The sequence below is a fragment of the Condylura cristata genome, unplaced genomic scaffold (assembly GCF_000260355.1).
Source record: "Condylura cristata isolate star-nosed mole 26May11 unplaced genomic scaffold, ConCri1.0 scaffold00056, whole genome shotgun sequence".
Lineage (NCBI taxonomy): Eukaryota > Metazoa > Chordata > Mammalia > Eulipotyphla > Talpidae > Condylura > Condylura cristata.
In genome coordinates this window covers 647,621-663,159 of record NW_004567157.1, presented here as the reverse complement: position 1 = coordinate 663,159, position 15,539 = coordinate 647,621, and the positions used below count along the sequence as shown (strand labels likewise).

The following is a 15,539-nucleotide window of genomic DNA, read 5'->3' as shown; positions in this document are numbered from 1 at the left end:
TTTGTAGTACAGCTTGAAGTTTGGGATTGTAATACCTCCATTTTGATTTTTCTTAGACATGAGGGTTTTGGCTATTCGAGGTTTTTTGTTGTTCCCTCCCTTGTTTTGATCTCACTCACTCCCCCCTCCTCTGCAGAATGTCAGATTTATAGTTGCTTATTAATTTTCTTTAACATTATTATTATTATTTCTTTATCCTGATCCTTTATTTGGTTCCCCTCTATTCCTCCTATAAAGAAAACCATCCAATAGCTCAAACTACTATAAATGGAGCTACTATGACTCAGCAATTTCACTCCTAGAAATCTACCCATAGAACACAAAAATATTAATACAAAAGTATACCTGCACTACTATGTTTATTGCACCACCATTTACAATAGGTGTATATGAAAACAACCCAAATGCCCACAAAATAGATGACTGCATCAAGATGTGAGATGTATACACAATGGAATACTATTCAGCCACCAAAAAAAATAAACTTATGCCATTGGCAGCAACATGGATGGAGCTAGAAGGGATTATGCTCAGTGAAATAAGACAGAAGGAAAAATATCTTCCAATATTTTATTGTGAAAATTTAAATATATAGCAACTTTGATAGATAGCACTCATATTTCTCAACCTAGATCCTACAATTAGTATTTACTAGACTTTATCACATATCTCACCTTCTGTCCATCCACCAACCTATCTAAGCTTTGATACACTTACAAACAAATTGCAAGAATCAGTACATTCTTCTGGCATTACATTCTTGGTTTAGTGTTCAGATAGACCCATATTTGAAGGCACTATTCAATTTTCTGGTCTCTAAGTTTATGACACCAAGAGTTGCTAAGAAGATCTGATTTTTCTTGTTGATAAAACACTGAAAGTTTTCTATGTGCACTTTATATATTCTATCTCAATCCTTAACAATCTAATGAGGTAACTTTTATTACCTCCACTGAACAGCTGATTTTTAAGTAGTTAATGAGTTTCCTGAAGGCCACAGTTAGGAATGGCGTTGCTGAGAGTTGAATTCAGTCTTCAGCTTTATTATCCATCATCTTAGCCATTACACTACTTCCAATATAGTGTAGTAAAGTATGTGAAAGCACATGATTGCTGTATTTACTGCTCACAATGTGTACTAAATTATGGGCATTCAGTGAATGGTTTGTTAATTTTTCACTGCAACTCCACACAGAAGATATTATTATTTTCATTGTAACCACACATAATAGTTTACAGATAAGGGAAGTAGTTGGCATAGATGTTTGCTAAATTGCTCAAAAAATGACAGCTATTAGAGATATGAATCTAGGGATAACTTTCCTGGTTCAATGTCTTTTTCTATGTAATGCCAGTGAGCTTAGACCACCTATGGGGAATTACTTTTTATGGATGGTTTTTCCTTTGGAAGGAGGGATTATTCTTAGTGCATAGGAAGGGCCTGTACCTTTTACAATCATTAAGCAGACACAGTGGTTAGTGGTAGCAGAATCTGTATTTCATCATATTCCAACAATGAATTCATGTCTCTCAGCTATCAGCTTTACACTGAGGCAATCTCTTACTTATTGTATCATCTGTTCTTTGTACACGCTTGTAATTCTTTCTGTCACTTCTTTCTCCCCTTTTTCTGCCCTCCTCCTTCGAGTTCCCTCTCTAGTCATTGGCTCCTAAGGAAACCAGTCATAATTGTTTTCTTCCTCATAACTGCCATTATGCATGTCTGGTGCTATTCTAGGCACTTTAATGATTAAGTCATTTAATTTTCACAGTGATACTATGAGAATTCTAACTAGTCTATCAGAAAATGGAGACCCTGAGAGGTTAAGTAAATAGCATAAGACTCAAGTTGATAGCCTTCCCAGTTTCTACCTTGGTAGGTGCTGATCATTGCATAGCTACTGATAGATAATATGGGAAATTTAAGGGCATAAGAACAATAGAGAACTTAATCTTAAGTCCAGAATTGCTAAAATTGCTTGGCTTTACCCTGTGGAAATCCTATTCTTAATGTAAAAGCAATCTGTGGTACAAAGCATGCTTACAATTAATCCTCACTCTGTCAAACATGAAGACGGTCCCAACTGAGTTTACTCTTAGCTTGCTTTGTGACATTGAGCAAGTTGGATACTCGTTCTGGGTCTCATCTGTATGAGGTCTATATTAACACATGTTTTACTAGCAGTGCAAGTTTTTACTGTAAACATTAAATAAGAATGTTGAAAAAGGTACTTTAAGTAGAAAGCATGTTTATAATTTAACAAATAAGTACCTTCTCTTCCTCCCCACTCTCTCTCCTGTACCCCCTTGCTTTACTTTTTTTCTTTCTACTGTTGTCCCTTCTCTTTCTTCTTTATTCTCTCTTAGCCAAGTCTCAGACTTAACTGTAGCACTATACCTAGGCAGAAGGAACAATGGTTTTAGTGGCAGATAGACATGGGTCTGATTCTAGCTTTATCTCCTAATTTTTTGCTGGGCAATCATGTTACAAATTTTGAGTCTCATTTTATCATCTGTAAAAATGGACTCATATAACATCTTTCTTGGAAGGTTGTTGCTAGACAATGTGGTTAACTGCCTGCAAATATGGCCATCAGGAAGATGTGAAGAAAAAGAAGCTCTCCTACACTGCTGGTGGCAATGCAAACTGGTCCAACCTCTATGGAAAGCTGTTACTAAATTGTAAGTCACTGTATGACCCAGAAATTCCACTCCTAGAAATCTACACAAAGAACACAAAAACATTAATTCAAAAGGATACCTGCACCCCTGTGTTTATTGCAACACTATTTACAGCAAGTAAGATATAGAAACAACCCAAATGCTCACAAATAACATGACTAGATCAAGAAGATGTGGTATATATACACAATGAAATACTATTCAGCAATCAAAAAAGTTAAACTTAGCCATTAGCAGCAACATGTATTGAGCTGCAAGGGTTTATTCTCAATGAAATAAGTCAGAAGAGGGACATATCACATGGTTTCACTTACAGGAGGAATTTAGGGGAACCAATAAAGGATCAGTATTAATCAGAGACATTCTGCAAGGGACAGGGAGGGAAAGAGATCAAAGGGTGAGGGGGCAGGAATGCACAAGGGACTACAGTGATTGTTCATGGATGAATAAGTGGTGGGAACTTTCTAGGCACTACCCCTGGCAAGTGAAATAAAACACTGTGCAAACACACACACACACATAAATATTAAAAACAAAAAAAGCAAAATGGCCAAAAATCCCCCTCATCTCTGATATTCATGCAGTTCTTCCCATCAAGAAATAGAGTCAATTTTCCCCAAGGAGGTGAAAAGGCATTACATCTGATATTTTCAGGCATTCAATCACAATTACTCCAATGAACAAATGTTTATTTAAAAGGATTTGTACAGACATAAATCTTATTTTTCAAGGACCAGAGAAACCCTTTATACTATGAACACACAGACATGTGACAACTTATAACTACAATTAAGGAAGGAAAAATATCTCCCCTCCCAGCCAAGGACAAAGATGTGGAACTAAAATTTTTCAGTCAGTCAGCCTCATCCTATTCCTTAAGTCTGACAGTGACTTAATTAGAGAGCTGTTCGAATGTGGGGAGCTAGTGTCTTTTCTTTGGGGAGGGAAGACCACTTGCATAATCCATAGGAAAGGGAATGGCAAGCGGCTGACCTGAGCTGATACTGTCTTACAGAAGGAAGCAAATGCAGAGAGGGAAGGATTAATGGAGGGCAAGTATTACTTATCCCCACTGTATAAAATTCTCAAGTGATTGTCACTCACTTGAATATTAACTCACTTCTCTGGTTCCAAAGATACAACACTGAGTAAATACCAGAGTGATGATTTTGGGGAAAAAAAGGCAACAGAGATGTTGTTAGCCTAGGGTCCCTCTCAGCCTAAGGTATCCTGTACAGCAGAGTCCTCAGTCCAGTGACTTACTGCAACAAATTAGGCAGGACTTGTGCACCAGATCTGGCTTCCAGATTTCACTGTGGGCACATTCTATTACTGATTTGTAAAAATTAGGGTTATAAGGTAAAGAGTCACAGATCTCAGGATCTTCAGACACAAAACCCAGTAACTAAGAACTTCAAAATATCTGAGATCCTTGGGAATGGAGGTGAACTCTGTACTAAGAACCAGATCTTCCAAATGAATATGAAAAGGAAGGCTTCTATAAGCTCTCTCTGGGCCTTGAAGATGAGATGAGGAGAGATGGCAAAATGTATAGTTCAAGCCTGTTGGAAAGTCCATTAAGAAGACTGTTGACCCTTCTGTGCCTAAAGCAAAAATGCAGGTAGGAAGAAACTGTACTCTTCATATGAAATAAAATAGTAATTGCCCTGAGTACTCAGACCTTAGGCCCCAGGTCTGATTCACAAGACAAACAAGAATATCTGGGTCTTCTGGACTTCTTTCAGCTCCAAACAAGGGCAGACATGGAAATGTAGATGGGAGAGAAGGTAATCAGACACACCGACATTAGCACCTGAAACACATCTCTTCCTAAACCAAAAACCCCAAGAGCAGAAAGAAATAAGAAGTGAGAATGGGGTTGTGCTTCCATCATGTTATATAGGAGACTTAGTAGAGATGGGAAAGTGTTGTTTAACATTAGGACATAAACCACTCTGGCCAAGGGAAGGGTTATGAGCAGTAGAGCTCTATGTTCTCTCTTTCTTCATTCATCCTGCTTCCGTTTTGGCTTTTTGGGGTTCCGGGACCGACTCTTAGCTTTGCACAGAGGGCATATAGGTGCATTCCGGTGAATTTGTTGATGACATGACAAACAGGCCTAATTAGGGACACAAGACAAGGAAAGTTAGAGGTCAGATTCTTCTAGACCATGATTCAAACTTATGGTCTCCAGGGATCCAGAAAGTAATTACAATTTCTCAATAGGAAAGGGCAGTTATCAGTGAGCCCTGAGTAGATTTCAATGCTAGATATAAGGGACTGAAGAATATATGGCAGTGAGGGTCAAAGAGGGTAAATATCCACAACTTGGAGCAAAGCAAAATGAGAACAGTATATTCATTCAGCATTATACTGAAACATGGTAGAGGAGACCCAGTCAATGATTACATAATTATCTAGGAAAGGTATCAGTACATTTTTTCCATAGAGACCAAAGCAGTAAATATTTTAGACTTTTCAGATCATGTTTTTACTTACAACTACTCAACAATAACTGTTTTACATGAAAGAAGTTGCAGACATTACATCATCAAACAGGCATACATATAGGCTAATAAAACTTTATTCACAAAAACGGGGACCTGGTCTTCACCCAGTAGAGAAGCAGATTTCTAGTCAGAAGAAAATATGATCAAAAAGGTTATATACAAAGTGTATTGTAGGACATTAAACTGTTCTGTATTTAACTTTGCAGAATTATTTCTGCATTCCTTTCCTTTACTGACTATATATAATTACCTGACCCTCAAATGTTCTTGCAATCAGTTTTGTAATCCTACTGACTCATTAATGAACTCTGCTCACTATATATCTATATGAATCATTTCTCACTTTATGAAAAATATACTTTAGCAGAGCCTTCTAATATCCCTGCATTATAACCTCTCTGGGAAAGTGAGGCAACAAAACCAGTGGGCCCATTATAGCACATGCACAACACCTCTTACTTCTTTGTCCCACAAAAAGGCTATTTTTGGAAAGCTCCAAATTATTAAAGCCAAAGACCAAGACCCAACCATCCATAGGGCTTCTTAAGGACACCTTGCTCCCTCCAAAATTCTTACACAGTTCACTCACCTTCATAGGTGGGGGCTGCTGCCTGAAGGTTGCTGTTTGTCGAGTGTCCTGCTTCCTGGCCACTTGGAGTTGTTGGGCGGCAGCGGCAGCAGCGGCCAGGGACTCAGGAATAGGGGGTTCTTGAGGTTCTGTCTGCCACTCTGCCTTCTGTTTTTCAAAGTAACTTTGGAGATGAAAGACATTAGTTATATCATATTGAAAACAATGACTGTGCCCTGGGGCTCCCGGGTGGCAGAAAAGGTTAAAGCACACCACTATGAAGCTATCCACAAGCCACTGTAGCATTTGTTTGATCCCTAGCCAGGGAGGTGACCAACATGGCACAGCAGAACTCTCTTTTCTCACCGACTGATCCCCTTCAGCAGTGTATTTTGGTTAAGCTGCCTGTTCTGTTACCCCCTGTCTCTGGTGAATCCTCTCACCCCCTGCATCTCTAGCTTGTACTCTGATTATTTTATGCATTAATAAATAAACCTTAAAAAAAAAAACTGTGCCCCCTTTTATATCTCTACTCCTGGAACGAAGGGTGTTGGTTTCTGCACCATCACCAGTATAGGGTTCTTCTCCCTGAATATCAGGCAGATTGTCTGCTGGGTAGAGTAATCTTCTTGCTCCTTGAATCTGACAGACCCAGAAAATCAGGATATCCCAACGGAGACAAGGTCCTCAAAGGGCAATTACCTACCCACCATCACAGCAGTATTCCTATTCAGTGTTCTCAGGTCCCTGCTGACATACATCTAGGAATAGGAAGCTTACCCCTTCCACGAGCAGCCTGCTCTTCCTTAAGAAAGTATGCATCTTTTTACTTAGTTAAACTCTCTCTGTGAGGTAAGCCAACTTTTTAACTTCAGGTCCTACAATGAAGCTCCAACCTGACTTATGCACTTTTAAAGGTTTCTAGACACTTCTTCAAAATCCTGACGTGGTAAATGTCATATATATGGTCTTGTACTGTCAAAATCACACAAAGAATTTTAAAAGCCATTCAATAATTCTAGTCTAATCATCCTTTTGCTATAATAGCCCAGCACAGAGACTTGCAAAAGGTCATGTAATGAGTTAATCAACAGGTTAGGGGCTAGGATGGGCATCCTGACTTTATGTGTATACATACTTCTGTGTGTGTGAGTGTGGGTGTGGGTGGGGGGTATGTTGCAGGGACAGGGGGCAAGCAGCTTACTCCAAGGAGAGTTTCTCCTCCTCTTCACATAGATCAGGGAGCCTCTGCAGGCCCAGAGTCAGACGCAGGGCATCCACATGTTCCTTCAGTGGTTTATACTCATCATGTAGCCGACGGGTAGACTCTAACAGCTTGTTTAGGTCATTCTCTGACTGTTTGATGGTGTTTTCCATCTAGAACATAGAGTGGGGTAGGCATATATCTCAAGGAACACAGCAAAATGGTACAGCTGAAACTGGAACACAGGTTCCAGAGCCAGACCAATCTATGATCAAGTGCTTCCACCATGTATTCTATGTGGCTCTTGTCATGTCTCAGTTTCTTCATCTGTAAAATAGTAATGATAATAATAGTGCTGGCTTCATATAATATTGGTGAAGATTTAATGATTAAATTTATATTAAATTTCATTACAGGAGCTACAACAGAGTAAAGAATCAATAAATGGTAATTATTGTTCAGCTGTAGAATTTTAGTGTTGGAATGGCTGGCTCTTAGAGCTCCTTTAGTCAGTCTCACCACCATTTTACAAATCAGAGAATTGATACTCAGAGACAGGAAGATTTTTCAGAAAAATATACCTTAGACACACTGCCTAGATAAAGATTCAGGGTTTCTACTGCCCATTCCAGTGGCCTTTGTCCTGGAAAACAAATTCTTAGGCTCTCCGCTCCCAGGTACACAGAATCAGAAACTGTGGGATAGAGTCCAACAGTCCAAGTGACTCAGATGAATATTCAAGCTTGAGAAATGCTTGCCTAGAATTTGAAGACTTCTATGACTAATATCTTGTACATTTCATTGGCTTTTTATCCTTGGTTAACAGGCAGCAAAACTGATAACTTCTCTTGAAACCCAGGAATCCTGTGATCTGTGCTGTAGAAAATCCCATGTACTTACTGTCCAAATCTCATTCATATTTCTTTTAAGATCCAAGACTTGACAATGTAAATTAATATTACCAGAGAAATAAATTTCCCCTAAAAAAGAAACGTAGCTTCTTTCAATGCAATTAAAAAAAAAAAAAAGTACTTCTCATAATCTTAGGCTCTATGGACTTTAAAGGCCGGCTCCTCTTACCTTCCTCTTAGTGAATAAATCATATAAAAAAATCATCAAATGGGCCCTTCCTGGTGGTGCAGCAGGTTAGAGCACCGCACCAAGAAGCTAAAGCCACTTCCGCATGAGTTCGAACCCCCCTGCCCCGGAGGTGACCACATGGCATGGCAGACCTCTCCTGACCCGCCCGCTGCTCCCCTCAGCAGTGTACTTCGCCAATCTGCCTGTTCTGCTACCCACTCTGTCTCTGGTGAATCTTCTCACCCTCTGCATCTCTGGCCTGTACCCCATTCTGTATGAATAAATAAATAAATCTTTAAAAAATTAAAAAAAAATCATCAATTATTGCAACCAAGACAGGTAACCATCCATAGTCTACTTGAGTAACTCCAAAAAGTGAGGCACATTAGCGAACAGTTCATTCCTCATATTCCAAGAATCTCCAAAAAAGAATCTCTATGGAGGAAACCCTGCTTTGGTAGGTAGGCAGAAATCACTTGGCCTAGTTGGAAGCTAGACATTAGATACAGCTGCCTTTTCTATCTTTTCCAAAGGCCAATACTTAACTCCCAGACTCCCAGAATAAGAGCACATCAGAGTTAAAGAGACCTTAGAGGTTACTATTTCCCTTTCATAAAGTGTAAAGAGAGAAACAGGCCCAGGAAAAGGACTTCTACAGTGATAGACAGTGAGAGATCTTGGAAATCCTAGATTCTTCTACTCCACTACAGCTTGATGCCTACTACCCCTAGTTGGCTACAGTCACATCTCAAGGAGAGGCCAAAATACTCATTACTTCCTATCCCACAAAGGGCCCAGAGGCAGGCTTTAGGTATCCCCTCACATACCACATTGATGTCAGCATGTATCAGTCGTAGTTCCTCCACATGGGCCATCTTTTCCTGTAGTAGGAGATCCATTTCCTGCTTGTATTCCTTTAGGTGCCTCTCTTCTGACTCAAGAGCCTCAAACTCAGCCTTCAAACGGGCCTTGATCTTCTCCATCTGCAGTGTCTTATTCCTGAAATGCCCCCCAAACAGGAAAGAGACCAGCAAGAAAGGGAGGAAAATGGGAATGGAGTACAATTAGGATCTGAGTCACAGATACCTTCCTAATCCATTGTTCTAAGTGTCCCACTTTTTGAGAGAGACAACCTGGAGTCATTACAATACAATTAGGAGATTCTTGAGATAAAAGTTCAGAGGGCTTCAAATGGGGATGATTTTTGTTTACAAATATGGGGCAAGTTTTAGTTGTTGGATTGATTCAAGAAGAATACTACTGTTATTTAGAGTACTTGGGGCAGAGATGCCAAATAGCCTCGCAGTTTATAAAAATGTCTCACACGAAAAAACCCTCCCACCCAAGAAAACAAACATAACCTCTTGAAACTTTCTAGAGCAGCACAGTCCAATACATTTTCTACAGTGTATTATACATTTTGTACAGTGTATTCCATAAGGCCACTATATGCAGCTATTCAACAAATGACTTGTGTGTAATTCAACGGAGAAACTGAATTATGGGTCCTCCCAGGTGACACAATGGGTTAGGACGCAGAACTCCAAGCAAGCTGCAGTTGCTTCAGTGCAAATTCAATCCCTGACCTGGGAGGTGATCCACATGGCGCGGCAGACCTCTCCCGGCCAGCTCACTTCTCCCCTCAGCAGAGTACTTTTACAGTCTGCCTGTTCTGCTCCCCACTCTGCCTCTAGTGAATCCTCTCACCGCCCCTTCACCTCTGTCCTGTACCCAATTCTGTATACATAAATAAAATAAATCTTAAAAAAGTTTTTTTAAAAAAAAAACTCCAAAGGTGATTAAAAAAAAGAAAGAACGAAACAGAATTATATTTATTTTTATTAAATTTTAAATAGTCACATGAATTTAATGGCACTCATATCGCACAGCAGAACTCTATACGATCTACTTATCAGTTCTAGAAGAAGAGAATTGTGGTATAGTATTTTTCTTAAAAAAAATAAAAGAAAAACTGGTTTCAGTTACTAAATTCCAAGTGCATATGTCCTGGTTCAGTATTTCCATACCTGGTATTCTATGGAAATAATAAGAGGAAATAAAACTGTGGTCTGTTTTCTGGGATATAAGCAAAATTGGAATATTTGGCAACCACTAAAAGAAATCATGAAAATGTGTGACATGGAAAATGAAGTACGATTCTCAGTGGAAAAAAGTATATACACTAAGATTGCAATTACAAAATATTGCATGCATATGACTAAATAAGAAATTAGCAAGGGTACAGTTTTAAGAATGTTTAAGACCATGTGAAGTCTTCCTAAGTAAAAACTTTGGCAGAAGTCCCCCATTATCCCTGCCGCCCTGTACAGTTTTCCTCCCAGTAGCTCTCCAATTTGTGGTTCCCATATCTGTCTAATTGTTACCTACTACTCAAATTTGTCTGGCTTTCTCCTCTGCCTCAGTTTGACCCATGGGTGCTTATACTCCATACCCGACACTCTGGACTCTGATAGCCATCTTCTGTCCTCAATCTCTCTCAACATTGCCTGTGGCTCTTGCTTCAAGAGAATCAAGAAAGACTGTGTTAGGTGAATGAGATGGGGGAAAAATACTTTCTTCTGTATTAAAAATCTATTTTCACGTTAGTATTACATATTTCTTACTTTAGAGAGGGGTAAAACAGTAGATGTCATTATCCAATTTATAAAGAAGGAAATTGGGGTTCAGAAGGAAATTGGGGTCCAGAATAACTTGCCAAAGACCACAGAATCAGTAAGTGGGATATTGAAATTTGAATGCAGAGCTCATTAACCACTCACTACTCCACATTGATTGAATGGGTTACCTAGGCTGAAAAGTATAAAATATCAAGGGTTCTTGTTATACTTGTTTAATTGTCTTGTGGAGAGATGGCACTTATTTGTAATAATTAACTATTTAAAGTTCCTCCTATATTCTATTTTCCTCTTATTCTAGATTACATGCAGAGCAATCTGAATTTCACAGGTCCCTATTTTAATTTCCAGAAAGAAAACTGAGATTCAGAGTGATAATTTATTCACTTATTTCCCTCTCCCTCCCTTCCTTTTTTCTTTCCTTCCTTTCTGTCATCATCTATCTAGTTTGTGTTTGTGTCATATCTGTATGTTTCACCTTAAGTCATAGAACCAGTTTGTGGCACTGCTGGGCCTTGAAAGCAATTTTAGTAGGCAAAATCATATTGTGAAAGGAATATAGGATTTAGATTCAGACCTGGGTGTAAATCTTGGTTCTGTCCCTGGTATTATTTACCCTGGAACAATAATAATCACAACATATTAACTATATATTGAGCAACTATTATGTACAAAAGAGGGTATACATATGCAACAATTCAATATTAATGGAACCACTGTCATGAGCCAAGCACTGTAGTAGGTGCTAAGATAGAGCAGCGAACAGGACAGTATTTGGATAGGAAATTTCATCTAGTGAGGAAAACAGACCTTAAAAACTATGCTAGATATAAAACTGTGATGCATAGCATTATGAGATGTAGAATTCAATTGATAGTCATAATAGGGATCTAATATAGTCTGAGGGACACTAAAGAGTCAACGGGGCAATAAAGGGTGATTCTCTAAACTAAGGCCTGGAAAATGAGTAGGTAAACATCAAGAATGACAGTCTAGGTAATGAGAGTAGAATGAGCACAAGAACAGGAATTTGTATGAGGAACTAAACATAAGTCACAGTGGATAAAGCCTCTAATGCAAGATGTAGGGTATGAGACAAAACTAGGGAAGATAACTGTGCAGCCTGGAGATTGGGATGAGGATATAAGTAACTTTATTCTCAGGAAAAGGGAGAATCATCAAATTTTAAACAGCAAAAGTGATATAATCTGATTATCTCACTTTTCTTCTCTCAGCATCAGCCTCTTCTTTAGTAACATAGGTATAATAATAACACCTATTTTACAAGTTATGTAGTGAAGAATAAGTTATGTAAAACTTCCCAAACATAATACCACTCATTCCCTAATATGTCCAATTCTTATGTTATAGTTATGCCCGTTACCGAGTGATTTATTTTTTATATATCATTATCATTTTTATTTATATACATTTTACATCTTTTTGCATTTTTTAAATGTTTGTTTTCTTTTCTCAGGTATAGTCTCCATAGAATTTCCACCACCAGTTCACTCGTGTACTATCACCATAGTCCCTTGTGCTCTTCCCTGTCTCCATTTGATGGCTCTCCCTCCAATGCAGAAGGGCTCTGATTTATAGCTGTCTGTTTATTTTTGTTTTGTTTTGGACATTGTTTTTTTCCCTAATGTCTTATTTGTTTCCACTATATTCCTCCTGTAAGTAAAACCATTGGTATTTTTCTTTTTCCTTCTAACATATTTCATTGAGTAAAATCCCTTCTAGCTCCATCCATGTTGTATCATATTTGATTGCTGATTAACATTCCATTGTATATATATACCAAATATATATATATATATACCAAATCTTCTTGATCCAGTGTTTTTGTGTCCTCTGGGTATATTAGTCATAGTGGAATTGCTAGATCATACCACAGCTCTATTTTTAGTAGTCTGCGGAACATCCATACAGCTTTACATAGTGGTTGGACCAGATTGCATTTCTAATAGCAGTGTTCCTTTTTCACCACATATTTGTCAAAATTTGTTGTTGCTACTTGTTTTTTGATATGTGCCATTCTAACTGTGTGAGGTGATATCTCATTGTGGTTTTGATTTGGATTTCCCTGATTATGAGAGATGTTGAACATTTTTTCATTTTGGTCATTTGAATTTTCTCTATAGAGAAATGCTTTTCAAGTTTTTCTACCTTTTTTTTTTTTTTACTGGATTGTTTATTTTGGTTTTGCTGAGTCATTTGAGTTCTTTGTATATTTTTCTGATTAATCCCTTATCAATTGCATGGAGTGCAAAAATTTTATACTGATCAGTAGGTTGTCCCTTTGTCTCTTTTGCTCTACAGGAGCTTTTTAGTTTGATGTAATCCCAACTGTTTATTGTTTCCTTCACTTTCTTTGCTTTGGGGGATGGGTCTTTAAAGATTTTGCTAAGATGAATGTCTTGTAGTGTTGTTCCCAATTTTCTTTAACCTATTTTATAGTTTTTGGTCTTATATTCAGATATTTTATCGATTTTAAGTTGTTTTGTGCATGGTATGAGGTATTGGTCTATTTTCATTATTTGGTTTATTGTGGTTCAGTTTTCCCGGAAACATTTATTAAAAAAAAAAACTGTCCTTGTTCCAGTGCAAATTCTTTGCTCCTTTGTCAATTCTTTGCTTAGATGTCCATATATGGTTGGCTTTATTTCTGGGCTTTCTGTTCAGTTCCATTGGTCTGTGTGTCAGTTTTTGTTCCAGTACCATACTGTTTTAATTATAATGAGTTTGTAGTATAGTTTGAAGTCTGGGTATGTGATGCCTCCATTCTCCTGTTTTTAACAGTAGAGTTTTGGTATTCGAGGATTTTTGTGATGCTATGTGAATTTCTACATGGATATTTATTCATTTACATCAAATACACTGATTTTTTTTCCCATTTAATCTATTGTACTATAGACTTATCTTGAATTTTTCATCTCCTTTACTGTGCATTGTGCATTCTGAATATCCATGTTGTTTTCTTAGTTAGATCTTCAATTTTTGGTCTTCAGCTCATTGATATTAATCAGTTCTTTTTTAAAGATTTATTTATTTATGCATACAGAACTGGGGTTCAGGTCACAGGTGCAGGGGCAATGTGAAGATTCACCAGAGACAGAGTGGGAAGCAGAACAGGCCAATCAACAAAGCACACTACTGAAGGGAGCAGTGGGTGGGTCAGGAGAGGTCAGCTGCACCATGTGGATCACCCCTGGGGTGGGGATGGGACTCATGTTAAAGTGGCTTTAGCTTCTTAGTGCTGTGCTTTAATTCACTGTACCACCAGGGAGGGCCCTGATATTATTTCTAATGGCATTCATTTTCTTTTTGATATTTTCTTTGTATCTTCTAATACTGCATCTGATACAATCTGCATCTTATAATAAATTATATCTTCCAGTTTTTTGAGTTTGGGTTGCGGAAATTTTTTCTATCATTTGATGTTTTATTCTCTGGAGTACTTCTGTAGCAATTTGCTGTGATTTTCCTTCTTCCCATTATAAGTTTGTATGTTATTCAACTGTGGGTGTAGATTCTGCTCCTCTTCCCAAGCTAGCTGGGCTATAGTCAGGGCCCATTCCCCTGACTCAAGGTTTTGAGCCCATTTGTTGTATTGGGAATGCTGCTGCTTCCTCTAATGCTGTGTGGTACCTGCTCAACTGGTAATGTGACGCAGAGTGGAGCAGTTTGCAATGGCACTGATATTCAATTTAATGTGTGTGCATCCTCCTCTGTTACTAGACTTGGCATGTCCAACTGGTGTCTTGTGGGGTGATGAAAAGCTGGATGCTATGTCAGCAGTGACAGGTGAATCCTAATGCTTCTTCCTCTTTGGATCCAGATGTGTCATGCTCAGTTGGCATCCTGCCACTGCTGAAAGAGCAGGCAAATGTAGGGCGTTATGCTTGTGTGAACTCCTCCTCTGATGCCAGTCTGGGTATGATCATGTAGCCCCTGTGGAGTGGTGAACGGTCTGGTAGCAGTGGTTGAAGACTGTTGAATCTTCAACCTCTTACTGTATCAGGCTGGGCATAGTCCCCTGGCAAGTTATACAACAGCTTCTTCACTCACTCATTAGTTTTGTGACACTTAGGTTAATCCATATCTTGACTATGGCAGGTAGTGTTATTATACATACAGAAGTATACATGTACTTTTCAATTTTTTTTCTGCTTTCTGGGGGTAGAAATCTTGTAGTGGAATTCCTGGGTCCTATGAAAGATCCATTTTTATTCTTCTGAAATGCCTCCACATTATATAAAGGCTGAATCAGTCTACATTCCTACCAACAGTGCAAGAGGGTTTCTTTATCTCCATATTTGCCAGTACTTGTTGATAGTCCTTTTATTATGGACCATTTTCACAGGTGCTATCTCATCAGGGTTCTGATTGACATTTCTCTGATGATAACTGATGATGAACATTTGTTCATATGCCTGAAGATCATCTGTATGTCTTTGAAGAAGTGCATGTTTAACTCCTCTATACATTTTTAAGATTTATTTTATTTATTTATGCATATATGAACTGGGGTGTAGACCAAAGGTGCATGAGATTAGAGGATTGTCCAGAGATAGAGGGAGGAGCAGAATAGTCAGATCTTCTGAAATACAGTGCTGAGGGGAGCAGCAGGCAAGATAGGAAAGGTCTGCTGCATCATGTGGTTCAGCTCTCAGGCCAGGGATCGAACTTGTGCTGCTGTAGCAGATCATAGCTTCATAGCACTGGAACTTGAACCCCTGCACCACCAGGTAGGCCCTGTCCATTTTTATTGGTTTGTTTCCTTTTAGGCTGTATGAGCTCTGTATAGATTGTTGCTATCAGTCCCTTGTCAGATGTATGCTGCCCAAATATTTTCT

At 38.5% G+C, this 15,539-nt stretch overlaps 1 protein-coding gene across 1 annotated transcript in view; it reads right to left on the bottom strand.

Annotated features, from left to right (window-relative positions):
• Positions 1 to 2,840: 2,840 nt before the first annotated feature.
• The window catches only part of ZC4H2 (zinc finger, C4H2 domain containing), a 56,055-nt gene continuing 43,356 nt past the window's right edge, over positions 2,841 to 15,539 (bottom strand). The window contains exons 2-5 of the mRNA XM_004695174.2: positions 8,872 to 9,043; positions 6,965 to 7,137; positions 5,782 to 5,944; positions 2,841 to 4,801 (exon numbers count right to left, since the gene is read on the bottom strand). Coding sequence (XP_004695231.1) covers positions 4,688 to 4,801; positions 5,782 to 5,944; positions 6,965 to 7,137; positions 8,872 to 9,043 — 622 coding nt within the window. The 3' untranslated portion in view covers positions 2,841 to 4,687. The remainder of the gene's footprint in view (positions 4,802 to 5,781; positions 5,945 to 6,964; positions 7,138 to 8,871; positions 9,044 to 15,539) is intronic.